The sequence below is a fragment of the Carlito syrichta genome, unplaced genomic scaffold (assembly GCF_000164805.1).
Source record: "Carlito syrichta isolate Samal-C Ts95f unplaced genomic scaffold, Tarsius_syrichta-2.0.1 Scaffold308952, whole genome shotgun sequence".
NCBI lineage: Eukaryota > Metazoa > Chordata > Mammalia > Primates > Tarsiidae > Carlito > Carlito syrichta.
The window spans coordinates 145,068-167,005 of NW_007253048.1; the positions used below are offsets into that span (position 1 = coordinate 145,068).

At 44.3% G+C, this 21,938-nt stretch overlaps 1 protein-coding gene and 1 pseudogene across 1 annotated transcript; both read left to right on the plus strand.

The window, feature by feature from the left end:
• Window positions 1-10: 10 nt before the first annotated feature.
• TNFAIP3 (TNF alpha induced protein 3) lies at window positions 11-17,356 on the plus strand. The gene is made up of 9 exons (XM_008066469.1): window positions 11-300; window positions 3,790-4,099; window positions 7,867-8,057; window positions 8,809-8,956; window positions 9,122-9,292; window positions 10,115-10,295; window positions 12,268-13,166; window positions 14,237-14,418; window positions 15,098-17,356. Exons 2-9 carry the CDS (start codon window positions 3,805-3,807, stop codon window positions 15,380-15,382), a joined length of 2,352 nt encoding a protein of 783 aa, XP_008064660.1. The 5' UTR covers window positions 11-300; window positions 3,790-3,804; the 3' UTR covers window positions 15,383-17,356.
• LOC103268873 lies at window positions 15,439-19,642 on the plus strand (annotated as a pseudogene).
• The last annotated feature ends 2,296 nt before the right edge of the window (window positions 19,643-21,938 follow it).

Genomic DNA, 21,938 nt, shown 5'->3' on the forward strand with positions numbered 1-21,938 from the left:
GTGGGTGGAAATCCCCGGCCGTCCGCGGGCAGTACAACTGAGAGGGGGAAAAGGAAACTGCCCAGTCTGCAGCCTTGGTGGCGGGCCGAGTGCAGAGCTTGGAGCCCGCGGGGGCGGAGCGGCGAGAGCGGCCGCCAGGAGAGATCACACCCCCGGCCGATCAGGCCCGCCAGCGAGCTTGACCCCGGGCGTCCATGGGGCATCGGCCCGGCCCGGCCCCGGCCCCAACCCCCGTCTGCTGCGCGCGCCTGCCCTGACCAGGACTTGGGACTTTGGGAGAGGACTGTGCGGCCCGGAGAGGTAACCGCCGCGCCTCCCCGCGCCGCCTGCCAGGGGCTCACTGCTGCCAGGGGCTGCGGGTGCGTCGTGGGCAGCGACCCCAGGGTGTGCCCGTCCGCCTGGCATTTGCAGCGGTTCTGGAGGGGACCTTGTTGGCCGTCTGTCCCATTCTAGGTTTTGAAGTGCTGGGAGTTTGGGGTGCCGCTCCAGATGTTTGGGTGACAGCCCTGGATTCCTCCAGCCAGCTGTTCCTTGCAAATAATGCACGGGACTTCAGCTGCAGCTGACTGGTGAAGTGTCGCCCTTCGGGCCCCCTGGTCGGGTAGTCGTTGGTGCGTCGCTCCTTGTAGCGTCTTTTTTGGAAGCAAGTGCTGCATGCTCACGGCCACGTAGATCTTGCAGAAGCGCTGTGGCTTCTTTCCAGATTGTGCAGAACCAGCCCAGCGGGGGTGGGGTGCCACAGGGGCAGTCAAACCAGGCAGGGGTGAGTGGGCTTCAGTCTGCTACCTTCCTGGGACAGTTTCCAGACGCAGGGTTCTGTGCAGGAGCTGGGGGTAGGGGTCCTTCTTTTTCAGTTGCAGCTGTGTGAAGGAAGATGCACGTAGAAGTGGGTCGACGGCCTACCTTTGGGGGGCTCCACTTTTGCAGCGACCTGGGGGCCCCTGCTCCAGCCCCTACCCCACAGTCAGACTGTCTTTGTCAGCCCAGGTCGTCCCACATCCTGCCACCTGGCCTCTCAGGAAAGCAGTGGTATTAAGTAAGGAAGGAATTTAGCTCTTGTTGAGCCCGCTTTGTTTTCAGTTCTCCCTACTTCTGATCTTTCCTTGGAAAGCCAGTCTGGTCAAGTGTCTCAGGGCAGCGTTTTGGAAGAACCAGTGTTAATTAAAGAGTCTTCTGGATCTCAGCTCTAATGTCACAGATTATTGAGCAGTCAGTGGGTGCTCTTCTTTGTTGTTTAAGGTGCTTCTTTGATTTTTTGTTTTTTGCAATTCTTTATACAATGTTTGAATTTTTGGAGGCATATCTCTCCAAATTTGGGTGAAGTATTTGTTGATAAATAATTCAAAAATTTCCACGTCTCAGACACAAATGTCTGCCCAAAGTGAAAAAATAAAACAAGAAGAGGAGTTTGAGTAATATAAGTTCTGTTGAATCCCATTATCCTAAGGACAAAAATAGGGGAATTATTTTTAATTATGGTGGTGAAGTAACACATGTTTTTAAAAAATGTTAAGGACAAGATTGTATTTTTTGGTCTATAAGGACCTTATAATCAGATGTCAGAAAAATGTGTTCCTTAATCGTAAGTGTGGAGAAGTTCAAGAACTGGATGCTTAGACGGTGGGATATGATTTGGAAGGAGGCAGTTTGTAGGTTGGGCAAGGCTAAATCTATGAATGAGATTATACTGGGCTATCAGATACTGACATTTCCATGTCTTGCGTATAGTTTACAGCTCTCACTGTTTTAGATCTTTGCTAAAAAATCTTCAGGTCTAGAGAGTAAAATAGAAGAGTCAGAAAAGCAAAAAGAAGCAACAGCTAGTTTGTTTAAAGTCTTCCTAGTGCCCGTCTGTTTCCATGTGCAATTGGCAGGCACTGTAGCCACAGGCACCTTGTGCAGGATTACCAGAGGCAGGCATTGGAAGACCCGGCTCCTAGGCGAAGTTTTTCTATTGAATGGCTCTAGGACTTGCACAGCAGCTGTACCTCCATTGCCTTAGATGCAGTCTAAAGCGGTGGTGTGATTTCCAGGAGGAGAATAAAGTCATCTTTGATTTTTAGACCCAGTGTCAGGCATGGTGATTGTCTTTCAGTAGATGGTCAAGCAGTGCTTGTTAGGTGGGTGGATGGAGGGATGAATCACATCGTGAAGGAGACTTTTGCTATGACACAAAGGAAAAGAATATGTGGTATTTTTGTCCCTTCATTGTATTTGTAGTCCTGCTATGATTTTGCGCAACTCTACCTGTAGGGAATGTCTGACATCAAAGGAGAGATCACCATCCGACTCAGAGAATGACTTCTCCCAGGCCTTATTTAGCAATCAGATTAAGAATCCCAATCCAAAACTATCACCAGAAAACTCCTCACAAGCAACCCCAGGGCTTGTTTACTCCAACCTCTCTCCTTTGAGTGGGCCACAGTAATTTAGACCACCTTATCAATAGCTTTATGAAAGCTTAGACCCATCAGGGAGCGGCTACCCTAAAATCTAGGTTTCTTCTCTCTCTTATCTAGATTTAACATCTTTATCAACCAGAGGGTTACCCTGGCAACTGGGTGATACAGGAGTGGGATTAACCATCACTGCAAAATTTCCTAGGGAATATATACTCCGGAATCATCTTTGTCTTTTTGGAAAATAGGCTGTGTGGCCAAACACCCTACTACATGCTAGTGAATCAGAGCTGGTTCTCTACACAGCTCTGCACCAAGGAGATATCACGTAATACTAATTCCCATCATCCCTCACTGCTGGCATGGGTCATAGATGCTGGTGTTCTGAGTGTCCTCCTGGCTGAAACTTTTTCCTTGACTGCTTCCAAACTTCATTTTCTCCATCGTTGATTACGCTTGTAGATTTCAGGGTGAGGGACAGGGCAGAAGTGCATCTGAGTGACGGTACCTGGTAGGCGATGATAAAACTTGGATGGCAGTTGAATTGAGATCATTTAGCTCCAGTGTCTGTTCTTGAAAGTGTAGAATTTATTGTTCTGTTATTGTTTTTATTGTGCTTCTTCTCTGATGTAAAAGTCTGGGGGAGAGGTTCTGAAGAATTGCTACTTGCTCTTAAAATCGCACAGCCTCTCGCTGGAAATAGGCTTTTGGTTGATTGTAAAATGTTCGGTTTTAACTCTATAAATTTTATAATAAACTTTATGAGTAAGTCCTTTGTCAATACTGTTCTTTGGGTTTAAAGAGGAAACATCAATCAGCAACCTAGGTGACAGCAGAACACTGCAGGATTTTTCATAAAATATTTAACTGTCCTTTCAGCCCAAGGAGGTAATGACACATCAAGAGTTTTGCCTGAGAGCAGGGGTTGCTTGGTAGTGTCTTAGGGGAGGAGCTACAGAATTGTCAGGGCTATATTGTACCCTTAACTAGCATTCAATACTCCCCAAATCCAGTGCTCTTCCAGAGTGGCATCAGAATGAAATAGGAGCTTAAGTCGGTTTTGAGGAGCAGTACCTGTTGCTGACAGACAGGCTTGGCTCCCTGACAAATGTTACTGAAAACACGGGTTATTCCCCTCCTCCTCAGTACCCACTCTCCGCCTTCCTTCTCTTGTTTAGACTAATCTTTAAAAGTGATGTAACTTAAAACAGTCCAGTGTGAGTTAATCTTTGGGGCTAGCTAGTATCCTGGGAGTCGAGGTGACTAAGATCTTTTGCCTACAGATTAGGGTAATGACAAGATCAAACACTGGGATTTCCTGCAGGCAGGTATATAGCAGTAGTATCAAAGTCGAGCTAACGGAATGGGTTTTTTCCCCCCTCCCCTTCAGGTGTCGGAGATCACAATGGCTGAACAACTCCTTCCTCAGGCTTTGTATTTGAGCAATATGCGGAAAGCTGTGAAGATAAGAGAGAGAACTCCAGAAGATATTTTTAAACCTACCAATGGGATCATTCATCATTTTAAAACCATGCACCGATACACACTGGAAATGTTCAGAACTTGCCAGTTTTGTCCTCAGTTTCGGGAGATCATCCATAAAGCTCTCATTGACAGAAGCATCCAGGCTTCCCTGGAAAGCCAGAAGAAGCTCAACTGGTGTCGAGAAGTGCGGAAGCTTGTGGCCCTGAAAACGAATGGTGAGGCTTGCTCTGTTGTGCTTCCTTTGGCTGGGGAGGAGAGGCTGGGTCACCATTCATGACGTTTCTATAGCACTAGCCCGAGCTCAAATCTCTTGAGATTTAGTATAGACCCCTCAGCACAGAGACTCTGTGAGAGCCGTGTGATAAAAGCAAACATGGCTTGTGAATATTTTTATTAAGGATATTTCCTAATTGCATATATTAGGAATATATATATTTCCTAATTGCATGACCCAGTTAGGCGATTTATTTCTAAATCTAGTGACTGTTTAATCATCTGTAAAATACCCTTCCCCGACGAGTAATGTTAGAAGGCTTTACGTTCAGAAGGAACGCATAGTGTGAACGCATAGTGTGAAAACTGGTATTACTGTTGTTTCCTACTGGCATTAGCAAACGCTTGTGATGTTCATACACTTGAATTGGTGGCATTTTGTGGGTTAACCATTGCATGGCTGTTGGGGATGTGAGGGGTTCCTTTTACCTCCTCCTTTCTTACCTGGATTCCATTGCCTGTGGTCCCATAATGTGAAATGGAAAGATATTTGAGATTTTTAGCATGGATTTTAAACCTCGACCTCATAATGTTCAGGGATTCCTAGCCACTGAATTTCTTCCTGTCTGTGCTTTTCTGCCCAATGGCCTTTACTACTAATAGCTATTTCCTATTCCAAGCTTTATTGTTTTGTTTTTTAATCATTCCCCTTGAGTAAGAGTATGTAACTGATAGGAACATTCGAGCATACTGTTTCATACAGGTACAAAATTCTACCCTATGGATGCAGATAATTATTGTAGTAAGCAAGTATTATACTAGATGACTGAGAACTGGAAAAAAGAAAAAATAATAAGCAGTAGACTGTACCAGATCAATTAAATGTTCATCGCTTAAGTAAGAGCAGGAATCTCGGGTCCTTACATTGGCGACAGTCCCAGACCATCCTGATCAAAATAATATATCCAAGAGCAGAAAATCCTTGTTGACAAGGATTATCCTAAGAACATTAGCTTAATTAACTTAACTGGTACATTAACTGGCTATTTTTGACTTGGGTAACCTAGGGTGATTGGTGGACCTGTTTGTTTGTTTTCTTGTTTGTTTTGATTCTGGGGCTCTTGTACATCCCCTCAACGTCTTGCCTATGTTTTTGAGACACAGATTCTTAGAAACATAGGTAGAAAGAAAACTGGGGCTAGCTACTGTCTGCATTGTTGTTCGCATTAAATTAAGTGATGTGTGGTAGGTAACTATGTTAAGTCATCCTCAAGAGGTCTGACAATTTGTGGTTTTAACCCTTTACCATTCTGAAAAAAAAGAGATGGCGTCAACTTTGGGAGGGGTGGAAACCGAGATTCTGCCAAATTAGAAATGTGATAGGAAGGAGGCCTTATTATAATCAATAGAATTAACTCGTATTTTGTTCCATTTCCTTATGAAAGGAAATGCTGTACTTCCATGGAATATAAATATAATAAACACTTATTTTGCAAACGTATGCCATTTAAATCAACAAGGAGTCACTATAAATAAAACTACAAAAGCAACTGCCTTTTGATAACATTTTCTGGGAAATAGGGATTTTTAGGCTTAGAATCTTTTTTCCATTTTTAAGAAAATTCCTTAAAATTCTGCTAGAGGAAGAAAAGATGTTTAAGGGAGGAGGAAAACAAATGACTTTTCTTCTTTGATTTTTATTAGCCCATTTTGTTTTAATACCTCCCCTGATACGAAGGTTCTTCAAAGGCAATGGTCTGTTTGGGGAGGGGGTGATTCACAAGCTTGCATTTGAGGATATGAGACCGCAGTGAATGAGGAAGGGAGTAGGTGGCATAAAATTGAAACTTCATGTGAAAAATTCCAGCGTCTATTGGCTGCAGCGATTTCACTTGTATAATGAGTAGCCCTATTCCAACTCACCCTGACCACACCCACTTGGAAAGTCCAGGGTGCACTTCGCAGTTTAAATGTCTACACACCAGAACAAAAAGTACAATAGCTGTTGCTCAATTGCTAGTCAAATAACTTAGCACTGGGGAATTCCAGATGTTACTTAGGGAATTTTATACTGGTGCATCTCAATAAAGAACTGAAAGTAAGCACAAGAAGAAGAAAAAAAGCCTTATCTTTGCTCTAGATTTTGCAAAGGGGAAATTTCAACAGAATGCAATCGTTGCCACACTTCTGCCAAGACACAAGGCTTGAGTGATCTTTTTAGTTCATGTGTTTGGATACTTACTTAGCTAGTTTTTCCAAGTGTGTAAATTGAAGGAATGCTGTCTGGATATATATTTGAGATTTTTGTTATGTTTTGTTTTTTACAGTTTGACAGCAATTAAAATTTTATAAAAATTTCAGCAGTTTATTGCCCTTATTATAGAGTAATGTAAGAAACAGATTAATTTTTCTTTATACAAACTATTTTGCCCTTGCCAAAGGAGATTAAGGAGCTAATGTTTTTGTTTTAAACACTCTCCCAAAATGTTTGTTATTTGAGAATTGAAACAAATGCAGTCTATTGAATTGTGAGTTTTAACTTGGAAAAGTCACCAATTAATGGAATGAAATTAGACCTTTTTTTTAATCTCAAAATATCAGCCCTAAACACTGAATTATTTTCAAACTTAGACACCCAAGTACTTTTTAGCGTTTACTTTATTTATTTATTTTTTATTTTTATTTTTTGAGTTGGAGTCGCACTCCGTCACTCAGACTGGAGTGCAGTGGCCACTCCCAGCCACTGCAGTCTCGACCTGCTGGGCTCCAGAGATCCTTCCGACTCAGCCTTCCAAGTAGCTGGAACCACAGGCATACGCTACCACTCCCAGTTAATTTTTTATTTATTGTAGAGATGAGGTCTCACCAAGTTGCCCAGGCAGGTCTCAAACCCGCGGCTCAGGCAATCCACTCACCTTGGCCTCCCAAAGTGCTGGGATTACAGGCTGAGCCACCGAGCCCGGCCACTTTTTAGCTTTTAAAGAGGACTTTACAATTGCAAATAAACAGGTTCATATAAGGAATTATTAGAAGCCAGGATTGGCAGGCTGTAGGTAATTCAGTATTGTCAACCCACTTTACAAACCAGGAGAGGAAACTCCCAGGTCCCAAAGGCAAAGTGGAATGGTCAAGTCATTTACCACTGAGTCATAGCCAGACCGTCCCTGTCTAGCCAGCCATGCCTGTTTCCTGGTTTGTGCATGCTGTCCTGTGTGTGTGTGTGTGTGTGTGTGTGTGTGTGTGTGTCTTCCTTAGAGTTAGAGAGCAGTAGTGCCATTGCCTTTGCTAGCAAATCAAGGAATGATAGAAAGATATGAGGCTTTAGAGATCATAATCCAGTACCCTCATGTCTCAAAGAGGGGAAATTCCCAGAGAGCCTAAAGGATCTCCCCAAAGTCACCTAAACTAGTTAGGAGCAGAGCTAAGCTGGAACCAAGGTCCCTGGGTTCCTTTGCTCTATTAGTATCATTCATGAAGAATGAATGATACTAATATGTGGGGTACAATTCAGGGTTAGATATACAGATGTTCATTATGCAGGTACCCCTGTTGATGAGGTGTGCTCCCCGGCTCCCCCGGCAGATTACCACTTCTTAAAGGTGTCATCACCTTGTGGAATGTCAGTTGGCCCTTGACTAAGAAATTAAACCAAATGAAGTCATTCAGTCCCCTCTCATGGCAGTAGGGCTAGTTTATTCTGAAAGCCTTTACTGAGCCTTAAATCCAGATGACTTGACTCTGCTTCTCTTCCCTTCCCTTCTGTCCTCAGGTGATGGCAACTGCCTCATGCATGCGGCTTCTCAGTACATGTGGGGTGTTCAGGACACAGACTTGGTTCTGCGGAAGGCACTCTTCAGCACACTTAAGGAGACAGACACACGCAACTTCAAGTTTCGCTGGCAACTAGAGTCTCTCAAATCTCAGGAATTTGTGGAAACGGGGCTTTGTTATGACACTCGGGTATGTTTTATCCCCTCTTTAAGCATCTATTGGTAGAGCTTTCTGGTGGGTTAAGGTTACCCTGGGCCAGTCCCTGCCCTTCAGGAGCATGTGATGGACTAGGTCATAAGAATTTGGCCAAGTACAACATACTCGAACCCACAGGCTCAGGCAGTCCTCTCACCTCGGCCTCCCAAAGTGCTGGGATTATAGGTGTGAGCCACCATGCCCGATCAAGCACAACATACTCAATGGATGGAAAACACCAGAAACCACATGTGGGATTAACCTGAGGCTTTGCCACTGCTTTTGGATAACAGATTTCCAGCTGTGAATCTCTGCATTTTAGATGCAAGTCTTCTGTCCATGACCTTTTCCTTTGGCATTCTTGTTTTTTGGTTTGATTGCCCTCAGCATGCTTTGCTGAGTCAGCCAGTCAGTTAAGACACATGTCTTCCCATTCTCGGGCACAAGTTTGGAATTTTTGTGTACATTTGGATGAGGGGCTTCAGTGTTTTGCCTCATGAGGGACTTTTTTTGAAAGCAGGTGCTGTTCCCATCCTCCTCCTCTCCTGAGTTTGCCTTGTAGTGGAAAAAAGTAAAGGAAGGAAAACCAAAATGGGGGGAAAGGGGTGACCATTTGAATGATGGTTTCATGGAAAGAAACAAAATAAGCTGAGTGCTATAAATGAATAATCACAGAGTGATGTCGGAGTGACTGTTTAATGCAGAATACACTCAGTTTCTTTTCCCTTCACCTCTCTCCCCTTAGAACTGGAATGATGAATGGGACAACCTTGTGAAAATGGCTTCCACAGACATGCCAGTGGCCCGAAGCAGTCTTCAGTATAATTCACTGGAAGAAATACACATATTTGTCCTTTGCAACATCCTCAGAAGGCCTGTCATTGTCATTTCAGGTGAGATGCCTGCAGATCGCTTATCTGTATTTAAGTGCTTTTCAGCTTTAATGCAGTGACTCAGGGAAAATCCACACTACCAAAGTTACAGGTAACAATTAGTTAAATGGAATTTGATGAAAGTCACCTCAGGGCCTAATTGTTGTATTCTCGTTCCTTGAACAGACAAAATGCTAAGAAGTCTGGAGTCGGGTTCCAATTTCGCACCTTTGAAAGTGGGTGGAATTTACTTGCCTCTCCACTGGCCTGCCCAGGAGTGCTACCGATTTCCCATCATTCTCGGCTACGACAGCCAACACTTTGTACCCCTAGTGACCCTGAAGGACAGTGGGCCTGGTGAGAATTCTGCATCAATTCACATTCATAACTCCTGTTAGATACTGCAACATCAGAGTTTGCACTGTTGCTCCTTATTAAAATCATATTATTTAAGTGTATCATTTGGACTTAAATATATCACTCTATCATTCGTCTGGTTAGTAACAGTGATGCAATAGCAGTAATTATCATACCACCTATAGCTCAGTGAGTATGACTTGGACAGTACTCTTGGCATGTTAATTGCAAGTAGGAGACATATATATACATATCACTACTGCCACTATTACTACATGATAAATTAGGGCACACACAACCCTTAATACAGTGCCTGGCATGGAGCAGGTAAATGTCTGTCAAGTTAGCTATTATTTTTATAGTTTCATGTGCAGTAAGCACTGTGCTAAGTGCTATAGGTATTTTATTTTATTCCGTTTTATACTCACAGCATTCCTGTGAGACGTAGGCATTGGTAGCCTTATTTTACAGATGAGGCAGTTGAAGCTCAGGAGGTTAAATAACTGGCCTAATGTCACATGGCTAGATAGTGACAAAACCAGGATTCAAACTCAGGTCAGTCCGATTCTGAAGCGTGAGAATTTAACCAGTAAGATCTGCTGCCTCCCAGCTCATTACTGTTCTGAGCTTCCTGGAAATAATGTATTTTATATTTACAGCACATTTTATTTACTCATTTGGATTTAACTGTGGCTAGGTAATACTTTTCTATTTTGTAAACTATATTTTCTGTATTTTAAAAATGTAATTTATATATAAATATATGACCTCATTCAGTAAAGCACTGTTTTACTTTTGTGTTGTTTTTTTTTTCACCCTCAGAAATCCGGGCTGTTCCACTTGTTAACAGAGACCGAGGAAGATTTGAAGACTTAAAAGTTCACTTTTTGACAGACCCTGAGAATGAGATGAAGGAAAAACTCTTAAAGGAATACTTGATGGTGATCGAAATCCCTGTCCAAGGCTGGGACCATGGCACGACTCATCTCATCAATGCTGCAAAGTAAGCAGCTTAGGTTTAGCTCTATTCCTTGTCGTCTGTCACTGTTTGTACTTCAGTCATGTGAGCAGCTGCCACACAGAAGCTCAACAATAAAGTCATTTGTAGTCAGTTTCCACCAATGTGAAACAAATTCAGAATCATAGCCGGGCTCGGTGACTCAGCCTGTAATCCCGCACTTTGGGAGGCTGAGGTGAATGGATTGCCTGAGCCCGCGGGTTCGAGACCCGCCTGGGCAACTTGGTGAGACCTCATCTCTTCAATAAATCAAAAAAAATTAGCCGGGCGTGGTAGCGCGTGCCTGTAGTTCCGGCTACTTGGAAGGCTGAGGCGGAAGGATCACCGGAGCCCAGCAGGTCGAGGCTGCGGTGGCCAGGAGCGTCCACGGCACTCTAGTCTGGGCAACAGAGTGAGACTCCAACTCAAAAAAAAAAAAAATTCAGAATCATGAGCAGGGTTAGAAAGGATCTCCGAAGGTAGTACTAACTTTGATTCAAATGGGAACGAATAATTTATCCATAATGATTTTCTTGGCTGTCTGGATGCTAAGAGGCAGAATTGTGGGTTTTAAAAGTACATTTACATCAAGGATAGTTATTTGTTTTTTTAATTGATCTAGTACCTATTTAAAACATCAAGTGAAAACACTTGGAGACAAAAGCCTTTTTCTCCTGGCTTCTTGGTAAGGACAGACACATCGGATACAGACTGAGTTGGAGAATGGGTCCACGTGACAGATTTTGCCACATGGGAATGGAAGGAGTACACACAGTATACACATGGGACACGTAGTGCAGGTATCCAGTCTTTAAACACCGGCTTTATGTTAAACATGCCTGTTTCTGAGCACTGCAAGAGATGACAATGAGGGCGTAAGATCATTAGTTTCTCAAAGTGGAGGTTTGCAAATTACAGAGTCAGAAGTAAATAGACAGCACCTTTGGGTGTGTCTGACTCTTAATTACTCATGGTAGCTAACGCTGGTAGAGACCAGAAGCAAAACAGAACACAAAGTTCCAAAGTAATTTATACTATAGATTAGTACCAAATGAATTTGATCTCTGAGAAGTTAGAAAGTAAAAATGACTTTTTAAAGTAGCAGTAGAGCCATAAGATGCAGAGGCAGCCCCAGAGTAACCTGTCCTTAGAACTCTCTATAATTTGGAGTGGACCAAGATTGGTTAAATGCGACTGTGATTTTGAAAATGATGAGGTCATTGCCTTGCTAAGTTATGGTGTGGTCGTGTGCCCTTTGAGCTATGTCCGGGCCATGTTTCCTGGCTTTGGCCCTCTCCCCTACCTTGAGGAGGTGAATCTCCTCTTTCTCATTTTCTGTCTCTCCAATTTACTTTCTAAATAAGCTATATTTTTTAATCTAAAAAAAAAAGAAAATGATGACATCTTCTGAGCAGATGAACTTCGATCATATTTGACTATAGACCATGTTAGTAATGTATGTGGGACTGCCTTGTGCTAGAAGGATAAGCTTTTCTTTCTTTCTCTCTTTTTTTTTTTTTTTTGGTTATTTTATTTATTTATTTATTTATTATAAAGATGTGGGGTACAATTCAGGGTTAGGTATACAAACGTTGATTATACAGGTACCCTTGTTGACAAGGTATGCCCCTCCCTCCCCTAGCAGTTTCCCTCAACTGCCAGTCCCACCTTCCCTCCCCTGACAGTTTCCCACTACTGCCAATCCCTTTCTTATAGTATTACAATTGTTCGAGGTCCGCTTATGAGCGAGAACATATGGTCCTCTGTTCTTTGTTTCTGTGATAGATCACTGAGTATGATCGAGTCTAAATCCACCCAGTAGAAGGACAAGCTTTTCATCCTAGGCCTGTGTAAACAGTGAATGGCTAGAAAAGTTATGGTTGCCATCCGCATTCTAAAAGTTCGTTCTCTGAGCTAATGGCATGAAATCTTGTGTGTGATCTTTTTGTAGTCTCATATTTTTCCTCTCTGTCTTCAGGTTGGATGAAGCTAACTTACCCAAAGAAATCAACCTGGTAGATGATTACTTTGAGCTTGTTCAGCACGAGTACAAGAAATGGCAGGAAAACAACGAGCAGGGGAGGAGGGAGGCGCATGCTCAGAACCCTTTGGAGCCCTCCGTGCCCCAGCTTTCTCTCATGGATGTAAAATGTGAAACGCCCAACTGTCCTTTCTTCATGTCCGTGAACACCCAGCCTTTATGCCACGAATGCTCAGAGAGGCGGCAAAAGAATCAAAACAAACTCCCAAAGTTGAACTCCAAGCCAGGCCCCGAGGGGCTCCCTGGCATGGTGCTGGGGGCCTCTCGGGGAGAGCCCTTGGCTTGGAACCCCGAGGAGATGGCTGGGGGGCCTCACTCGGCTCCACCGACGGCGCCCAGCCTTTTCCTGTTCAGTGAGACCACCGCCATGAAGTGCAGGAGCCCTGGCTGCCCGTTCACGCTGAACGTGCAGCACAACGGATTTTGTGAGCGCTGCCACAATGCCCGGCAGCTACATGCCAGCCACACTGCAGACCGCATGAGGCATCTAGATCCCGGGAAGTGCCAAGCCTGCCTCCAGGATGTCACCAGGACATTTAATGGGATCTGCAGTACTTGCTTCAAAAGGACTACAGCAGAGCCCTCCCCCAGCCTCCCTCCCTCCTGTCACCAGCGGTCCAAGTCGGACCCGTCACAGCTCAGCCGGAGTATCTCCCCTCATTCTTGCCACAGAGCTGGAAATGACATCCCCTCTGGCTGTCTCTCTCAGGCCATACGGACTCCAGGGGACAGGATGGGTATGAGCAAGTGCAGAAAAGCTGGATGCATGTATTTTGGGACTCCAGAAAACAAAGGCTTCTGCACACTGTGTTTCATCGAGTACAGAGAAAATAAACGTGAGTGAAATGGTTGATTTCCTGCTGCGGCACTACTGTCAAGGAGTTTCATTATTCTCGAGCTTTAAGAAAAGGAGTCCATCTGGGCAGTCAGGCAGACTGGTCAGAACCCACCATGCTTTTCTACCGACTTGTGCACGGAGACAGACATGGTGGCTCTGCCAGCTGCACATGGAAGCAAAAGGCACTATGGGATTGCAGCAACCTCTGGATACCACATTCCAGAAACCAGAGTGCCCTGTAGGTTAGAGTACATGGAATTTGCTTTTGTAAGGCCATCCAGTGTCTGGCATTTATAAGATAGAATTTAAATTGCAACGTGGGCATAATAGAGACTCTCAAAATCTGAAGTCTAGTAGCTAGAGAGAGGGAAGTCTCCACTGACATTGTCATGGGTTTTTTTGAGTTGGAATCTCATTCTTGTCACCCAGGCTGGAGTGCAGTGGCACGCTCACGGCCACCACAGCCTCGACCTGCTGGGCTCAGGCAATCCTTCCCACCTCAGCCTTCCAAGTAACTGGAACTACAGACACATGCCACCATGCCCTGCTAGTTTTTTGTGTGTGGGTGTGATTTATTGTAGAGACAAGGTCTCACCAAGTTGCCCAGGCTGGTCTCAAACCCCCGGGCTCAGATGATCCTCTCACCTCGGCCTCCCAAAGTGCTGGGATTATAGGCTAAATCACCACACCTGACCTCCACTGACATTGTAAGGAAACATGTGGTTCTGGAAATCTCTCAGTTTTGAAAGAAGGGTGGGCAGTTAGTGTCTGCTCTTTGCTCTGTTACTGTGGCTATCAGTGCTCCATGTTCAAAGTAAGAGATTTGTTAAGCCAAAGATGTTTCAATAATAATTATTTTGCTGTAATTATAAAAGGCTGGTCATATCTATCTATCAATCTCTCTCTCTCTGTATGTATATAATAGGCACACAGACACACATATATTTATTTATTTATTTAGGGCTGGCCCAACCTGTATTTGGAACCCATTTAATTCTCTAATGTCAGTGTTTCTATATCTGCGGGGTAACCCCTGTGTGTTACTGATAAACACCAACTCTCTTGTAGATTTTGTCGCTGCCTCAGGGAAAGCCAGTCCCACAGCCTCCAGGTTCCAGAACACCGTTCCGTGCCTGGGGAGGGAATGTGGCACCCTCGGAAGCACCATGTTTGAAGGATACTGTCAGAAGTGTTTCATTGAAGCTCAGAATCAAAGATTTCATGAAGCCAAAAGGACTGAAGAGCAACTGGTAAGACCTTTTGAAGAACTTCCCCCTCCTGTGTGTCAGGGCCTCCTTGCTGGAGCAGTTTCTTCAGTTTCACTGGGGCTCCCTGCGTCAGAAGTACTGTCTATTTTCATGGCCTAAGTATACTTTAGAATTTATTTTAAAAAGCAAATGATATCAGCCTAGCATAAGACTTCTCCCAGCCTCCCAAAAGCCAGAGGTGATCAGGGACTTCTTTGATTTATAGTAAAAGCACAGACTTCTAAAATGCACCCTTTCTTAAATAACCCTTTATCCTGAGGAGAGAGTGGGCAGAGTTTCCCAGGGGCCTCCACTTGACAGCATATCAGAAAAGGAAGCTTTGACAGATAGGTGCATCTCCTGCTGTCTTCAGAACAGTAGGGAAACTTTCTAAAGAAGAGTAGCTGGTTATTAGTCCCGACAGAGGAGAGCTGAGCCAAGACTGCAGGCTCCTGTATCAGGACTAGTGGTTCCCCTCGGCCTCCCTGGGGCCAGGCCAGCTCTCCTTGGGATGGGAAGGAAATGTCTTTGGAGAGCTCTGGCTCGTAGACTACACATGCATGCTTGTTCCCTTGCTCAGGCAGATAAAGCTCTTTATAGAGCTCTTTCACACTGCCACATGAGTTCTCACTGTGTTCTCCTGAGAAATGTGAGTGACAGTCTGTCTGTTCTTTCCACTCAGAGATCGAGCCAGCACAGAGACGTGCCTCGAACCACACAGAGTGCCTCAAGGCCCAAGTGTGCCCAGGCCTCCTGCAAGAACATCCTGGCCTGCCGCAGCGAAGAACTTTGCATGGAGTGCCAGCACCCCAACCAGCGGGTGGGCCCGGGGGCCCACCGGGGGGAGCCCGCTCCGGAAGAGCCCCCCAAGCAGCGCTGCCGGGCCCCCGCCTGTGATCACTTTGGCAATGCCAAGTGTAACGGCTACTGCAACGAGTGCTTTCAGTTCAAGCAGATGTATGGCTAACTGGAAACAGGGGGCCCAGCCCCCCCAAGAAGAGGGGCTTGCAGCTGCCGGCCACCATGGTGCTATCTTCTAAACCCTCAGCTGCCACTGGAGGGTCAGTCCCTGCCACAGTGGGCTCGAGGGTGTCTTTGAGCAGAGGAGGAAAGATAAGCTCTTTGTCATGCCATGATGCTCGTGTTTGGTAATCAGGGAGTGTTCCCAGGTGGCCTTAGAGAGCACAGCTTGTGACTGGCAGTGGATGACACCAGATTCAGCCCAGGGCTCCTCCTCTCCTACCAAGCGGAGGCCAGGAACTTCTCTGGACTTGGCCGGTGTGCTAGGACTGGCCACGGCCCCTGCAACTGGCCCTCGTGCATTGTGTCATCATCTCGGGAGAGAAGGAAAAAGACATGCAATCAGGCCATTGGGAAACCCGGAGCCATTCTACCTAGCCTCCTTCAGTGTTTCCCAGAGTCATGAAGTGGAAGCATCGCGGCACCAAGGCCCTTGCAAGAAGTTCAAGGAAACTCAGGGAAAATGGACCTATTCGGAGAGTGTCAGTAGTTAGTGGTTTTCCCTGCCTGCCTAGTTCCTTTCCTGGCGTCCTGACAGAAAAGCAGAACCATCCACGGACTGTGATTTGGAGGCTGCTGAGACTGAACATGTTCATGTTGAAAAGAAAACAGGCTGCTCTTTACAATACACACCTTTTAAAAATCAAAATATTTTAGTGGGAAGACGTGGAACTCTTTAGCTCACCACTGTCTTCACTTCTAAAGAGGTTAGCTTGAACTGAGGTGTGTGTAAAAACGTGTACATATATAATATACCCTTATATTATGTATGAGGGATTTTTTTTTATTCTATTGAAATGCTGCCCTAGAGGTATCAATAGAAAGCAATAATAATAACCTGTTTTCTGGTTGTTGTTGGGGCATGAATTTGCATGAATTCATAGTTTGCATGAACTCAACCCGCTGCCTTTTTAAAGGGAGCTCTCCAGTTTTGTGTGTCATTCACTTTATTTATTTTATTACAAACTTCAAGGTTATTTAAATGAAGATATTTCTTCCGCTCTGGGGAAAATGCTGCAGTGTCTGCCTGAGTGAACGCATTTGCTTTGGGTCAGGTTATGGAACCAGGCAAGTTCCTGACCACAGTGAGGAAGTTGGCCTCTGATTCCCTTTGCTTCCCTCCTCAGGAAAGAAGGAATTGGATCAAGAGTCAGTTTGCTAAAGTCTTACACTTCTCCTTATGAAACTCCAGCCATATGAGAAGAAACTGTTCTCTGTTCTCTGTGTTCTATAGCTGCCTGGGTGTCCTACCTCCTCGGAGGGAAGGAGCAGGGACGAGACTGAGGATGGTCACAGGAAAAGATGTGGCCTTTCACGATGGTTCTGTTTGCTGTGTCCTGGGGGGTTGGCCAGTCACCTTGCATCCTATCATACCCCAGCATTGGGACAGCAAAATTCAGTGACCGTGTGAGGAAATTTCTGTCTGTCCTTGGCTTGCAGTTTCTCTGTGTGCTTTGTGTCGCTGTCATATTTGCTCTAGAATACAAGGAGGGGAAATGCATTTTCCCCAGAGCTAAAGGCTGCCATTTTGGAGGTCTGGGATTATGACATGAAGACATTTGTGATCTATAACCCTACATAGCCTTTACTCATATTATTAGACATGTTTTCCATTTGGAGCACCCTAAGTGTTTTCCTCTGGCATAAATCTTTATGATTTCTTTCTAAGAGTGTCAAATAAACTCCAGTGTTGTCATCTAGTTCTCTTAAAGTTGATATCTTATTATTTTGTGTCTACCAATATTTTCATTCTTAATGTGAAAAAATGGAATTATTTATACTTATACAAGGTATTTGAAATTTGCACATTTAGTTGTCTCCAGTAGAAAACTGTCTACTCTTATTGGATTTCTTCAAGTTTTCCTAAATAAATGTAACTTTTCACAAGAGTCAATATTAAAAAATAAATTATTTAAGAACAAAATTGGATGTTTTCTGATGATGAATGCTGAGAGAAAAAGGCTCAAGTATGAATAAGACAGTGCTTCCCAAACACCTTCTTTTAATGTACACCTGGGCAGTGGTACATTTTCTGTAGATCCATTGAGGTAAGGAAGCTTTATAATTACAATAACTGCACGAGGGTAGGGCTGTGTGCTCAAGCACAAACCTCGGGTCTAACAGCCAGGACACTGAGGCCCCGATGGGAGGGAAAAAAAAGTGCAGGCCGGGCATGGTGGCTCACACCTATAATCCCAGCACTTTGGGAGGCAGAGGCAAGAGAATTGCCTGAGCTCAGGAGTTTGAGACCAACCTGGGCAGCATGGCAAGACCTCATCTCTACCATAAATCAAAAAATTAACCAGGCATGATAGCACATGCCTGTGGTTCCAGTTACTTGGAAAGCTAGAGTGGAAGGATCACCTGAGCCCAGCAGGTCGAGGCTGCGGTGGCCATGAGCATGTCCCTGCACTCCAGCTTGGGTAACAAAGTGAGACCAATGACTCAAAAAAAAGAACTAGGACCCATGCTTCTCCATAGGTCCTTGCCCTAAGCGTTCATAAAGTGAAGAAAGAAAACAAAAGAAGAGCAGGAGAGAAAGGCAGGGAATGGAGAAGTAGATAGGCAGAGAGGAAGGAAGACTGAGGTAAGACACCATGGGTCAGTGACATCAGAAGAGGCGGCATGGCTGTGATGGGTCCCAGAAATGGGAAATTATCAAATAGCACACTCTTCCACCCACAAGCCCTCAAATCCTCCTCCTACTCAGTTCAACTATACCCACAGAAGCCTGATTCAGGAGAACTGTGAAGCTCTCAGAAGCTTTTGTTTTTTTAACCTTCCCAGGTGATTCTGATAATCAACCAGACTTTTTTTTTTTGAGTTGGAGTTCCACTCTGCCGCCCAGGCTGGAATGCAGTGGCAAACTCATGACCACCCCAGCGTCGACCAGCTGAGCTCAGGCAATCCTTCCACATCAGCTTTCCAAGTAACTGTAACCACAGGTTGGTGCCCCCACACCCAGCTAAGTTTTTTGATTTATTTTAGAGACGAGGTCTCGCCAAGTTGCCCAGGATGGTCTCGAATCCCTGGACTCAGGCAATCCTCTTGCCTCAGCCTCTCAAAGTGCTGGGATTATAGGCTTGAGCCACTGTGCCCGGTCTATCAGCCAGACTTTAGAACCACACTTTAAAAAAATTATTTATAACTTTTTTAACTTGCAGAAAACGTTAATAAACAAAGAAGTAGAAAATAATATCATGAATCCTAACATATCCATCTTCCAGTTTCCACGATAATCAACATGTTATTGAATTTGTTTCATGTATCACCCCCTCTTCTTTTACTTGCTAGACTGTTTGAAATCTCAGACATTGTGTATTGTGTCCTCGCATCCACAGATACTTGTGTGCTTCTTTTGCTTGCCATAACCACGGCAGCCATGAGTTCTGCAGCGGGCTGTGGTCCCTGCGATGGCAGCTCTGTCTGGCTGCCGCCTTGGCACTTGACTCAAATTTGGGGGCTTCCTCACCCGTGGCTTTCCAAAACTGTTGTTCCTCTCCAACACAGTGGAGACAGTGGAAAAAGACTGTTTGCCATCAAACCTTCTGGGTTCTCTGTCTGCCATTTTTTGAAATTATTGAGAATCTGCATTTTGTTGACTAAGATTCTGGTAGCAATTGGCATAACTCTGGTGAATAAGCTGAATTAACAGAAGTCCCAAAAGGCTATATCCCAGAACACTGGGAATATTACAAGCTTCCTATATCAAGATGGGTTGCCTTTTTTTTTTGAGTAGGACTCTCACTCTGTCACCCAGTCCAGAGGGCAATGGCACGCTCCTGGCCACCACAGCCTTGACCTGTTGGGCTCAGGTGATCCTTCTGCCTCAGCCTTCCAAGTAACTGGAACTACAGGTACATGCCACCATGCCAAGCTAATTTTTTGATTTATTGTAGAGATGAGGTCTTGCCAAGTTGCCCAGGCTGGTCTCAAACCCATGGACTCAGGGATTGCCTTTACTTTCTTTGATGGTCCTGAAAAGAATTATGAGAGAGCAATGGTTACCCTTCAGATAGAAGCCAAAAAGACTGAATTACAATTAAAGGAGCTGGAAGTCTGAAGATTAATGCATGAGAGAGGTGGATCCTGATACCAATATGTGACCACTGATAAGGCGCTTATTGATCATTCTCCAAAAGCAACTTCCAATAACGAATCATTTATCTCTCTAAATATCAAGTATATTCTCTTTAGTGGAAAATAAATTTATAAATATCTGTATTTTTGCTCTCTGTGATAAATAAAAGAGCTTATTCCATGACTGTTTCTCAATGTTTGTTCAGATTAAGGCTTTGACCTTGGGGTTTTGACTTTCTCTATTAAGAAGATTTGAACAAAAACTGGATAAATAACAATTTTGTGAGCTACTAAAGTTATGGTAACTTTGCTAGTGTTAGTGTTTTATTTGTCTGATAAAGGGAAGTTATAGGAAAGAAGTCTAATTACATTAAACATCAGTAAGTATAGTAGTTTGTACAAGTGTCTATATTGCGAACATCTGGATTATTGAGGATTTTAAGTTGCACAAGAAATATTGAGCCAACTATATAAAACGCTAACACCTTAATAAACAGATTTTTTTTTTCTTGAGTTGGAGTCACTCTGCTGCCCACGCTGGAGTGCAGTGGCACGCTCACAGCTACCACAGCCTTGATCTGTTGGGCTCAGGTTGTCCTTCCGCCTCAGCCTTCCAAGTAGCTGGAACTACAGGCACACGCCACCATACCTGGATAATTTTTTTTTAATTTACTGTAGAGACGAAGTCTCACCAAGTTGCCCAGGCTGGTCTTGAACCCTTGGACTCAGGCAATCCTCTCACCTTGGCCTCCCAAAGTACTGGGATTACAGACTTGAGCCACAGCACCCAGGGTGTGTTTTTTTTTTTTTTTTTGTAGGGTCTCACTCTGTTGCTCAGGCTGGAGTGCAGTGAGATGATCATGGCTCACCACAGCCTCGACCTCCTGGGCTCAGATCATCCTTCCTCCTCAGCCTCCTGAGCAGCTGGGACTATAAGCACATGCGGCCACACCTGGTTAATTCTTTATTTTAAATTTTTGGGCTACTCTCAAACTCCTGTGTTCAAGCAATCCTCCCACCTCAGCCTTCCAAAGTGCTGGGATTACAGGTGTAAGCCACCACACCCAGTATATATTCTAATTTCTCAGATTGTTCACTGTACTAGACAAAGTACTATTGCTTTTGATTATGGCTTTTTTATTCTGTAATAGTCTCTTTTAATTTTTCACATCATTAATTTGTTAGAGCAGTTGCGTCATTTGTTCTGTAGAGTATTCCACATTCTGGATTTGGTTGACTGCTTTCTTATGGTGTCATTTAACTTCTATACTTCCTATTAGATTTTGGTTCAATGAGGCAAGAATCATTCGCAGATGGTACTATGTCTCCTTATGCATCCCATCCTGTATGAGCCATATGAATGTTGGCCCAGAGGAATCACAAAATCTCAAAATGGACCTCCTCCTTTTTTCTCCATCTTCTCTTCCACCTCTCACCGGGTATTAGAAATTATAGTTCTTCAACCAGCATGATGAACATAAGCATTTGACCATAAGTCATGAGGATTTCCAAAATAGGAAGTGACTTAGAGTTAGCAAATTATCTCTGACTCAGAAGATTGGCACATAGGGAAACAGAGCAGGTTTTGAGGACATCAAGCAAGCCAGTTAGAGCAGGGCTCCCACTTGGGGTGTGGACCCACCTCTGGGAGTTGGGAGCCCTATGAGGTACAATTGTCATATATGTCCTGTTATATGCTGCAGTGTGTCTTCTTTTTTTTTTGTCTGAACTGGCTTTCTTCAGAATCTCAAAGAACTTGATAACTTTCCAAACGAGTAAAGACCTTAGGAATTCAAAGGCTGAAAAATAAAGCTTGGTAGGAACTAGCTTTGCTTCGGCTTGCCCAGATACTCACTCCCAGTGCAGGATGCCACCTTGGGGAGATCATGTCATCTGAAACTGACCTCATCATGTTTCATGCCTACCCTCTTCTTTCCATGCTGAGAGATGGAAGGGCATTATCATCTTCCCAGTTACCTCTAGATGTTTTCCCCACCTCCCACATCCAAACTTTTAAGTGTGTTTCCAAAATGTCTGTCAAATCCACCTCCCACCGTCTCCTGCTCTAGCTTGAGCCTGAGTCTCCTTCTGTCCCTTTGCCTCCAGCCTTCCCTTCCAGCCTGCTCTCTAGTTGGACCTTCACTAGCTACTTAGACTTGTAAATTAGGCTGGGATATGTGTTTCCTCTGATTAAGACTCCCTGACAGTTATCTATGGCTCCAAAAGCCTAAAGCAGGGTGCATGCCACCAGGTGGTGCAGGAATAAAATAGGAGACCTCTAAGTTTATTTTTTAATCCTAGACACTATTATATAAATCATATCTTGCTAATATTTGATATACGAATGGACACTAGTGTTCTCCCTTTTTCGGCATCCGTGGGTCACTATCACTGTGTGCGTTGCTCAGCTAGGAGGGGATGCC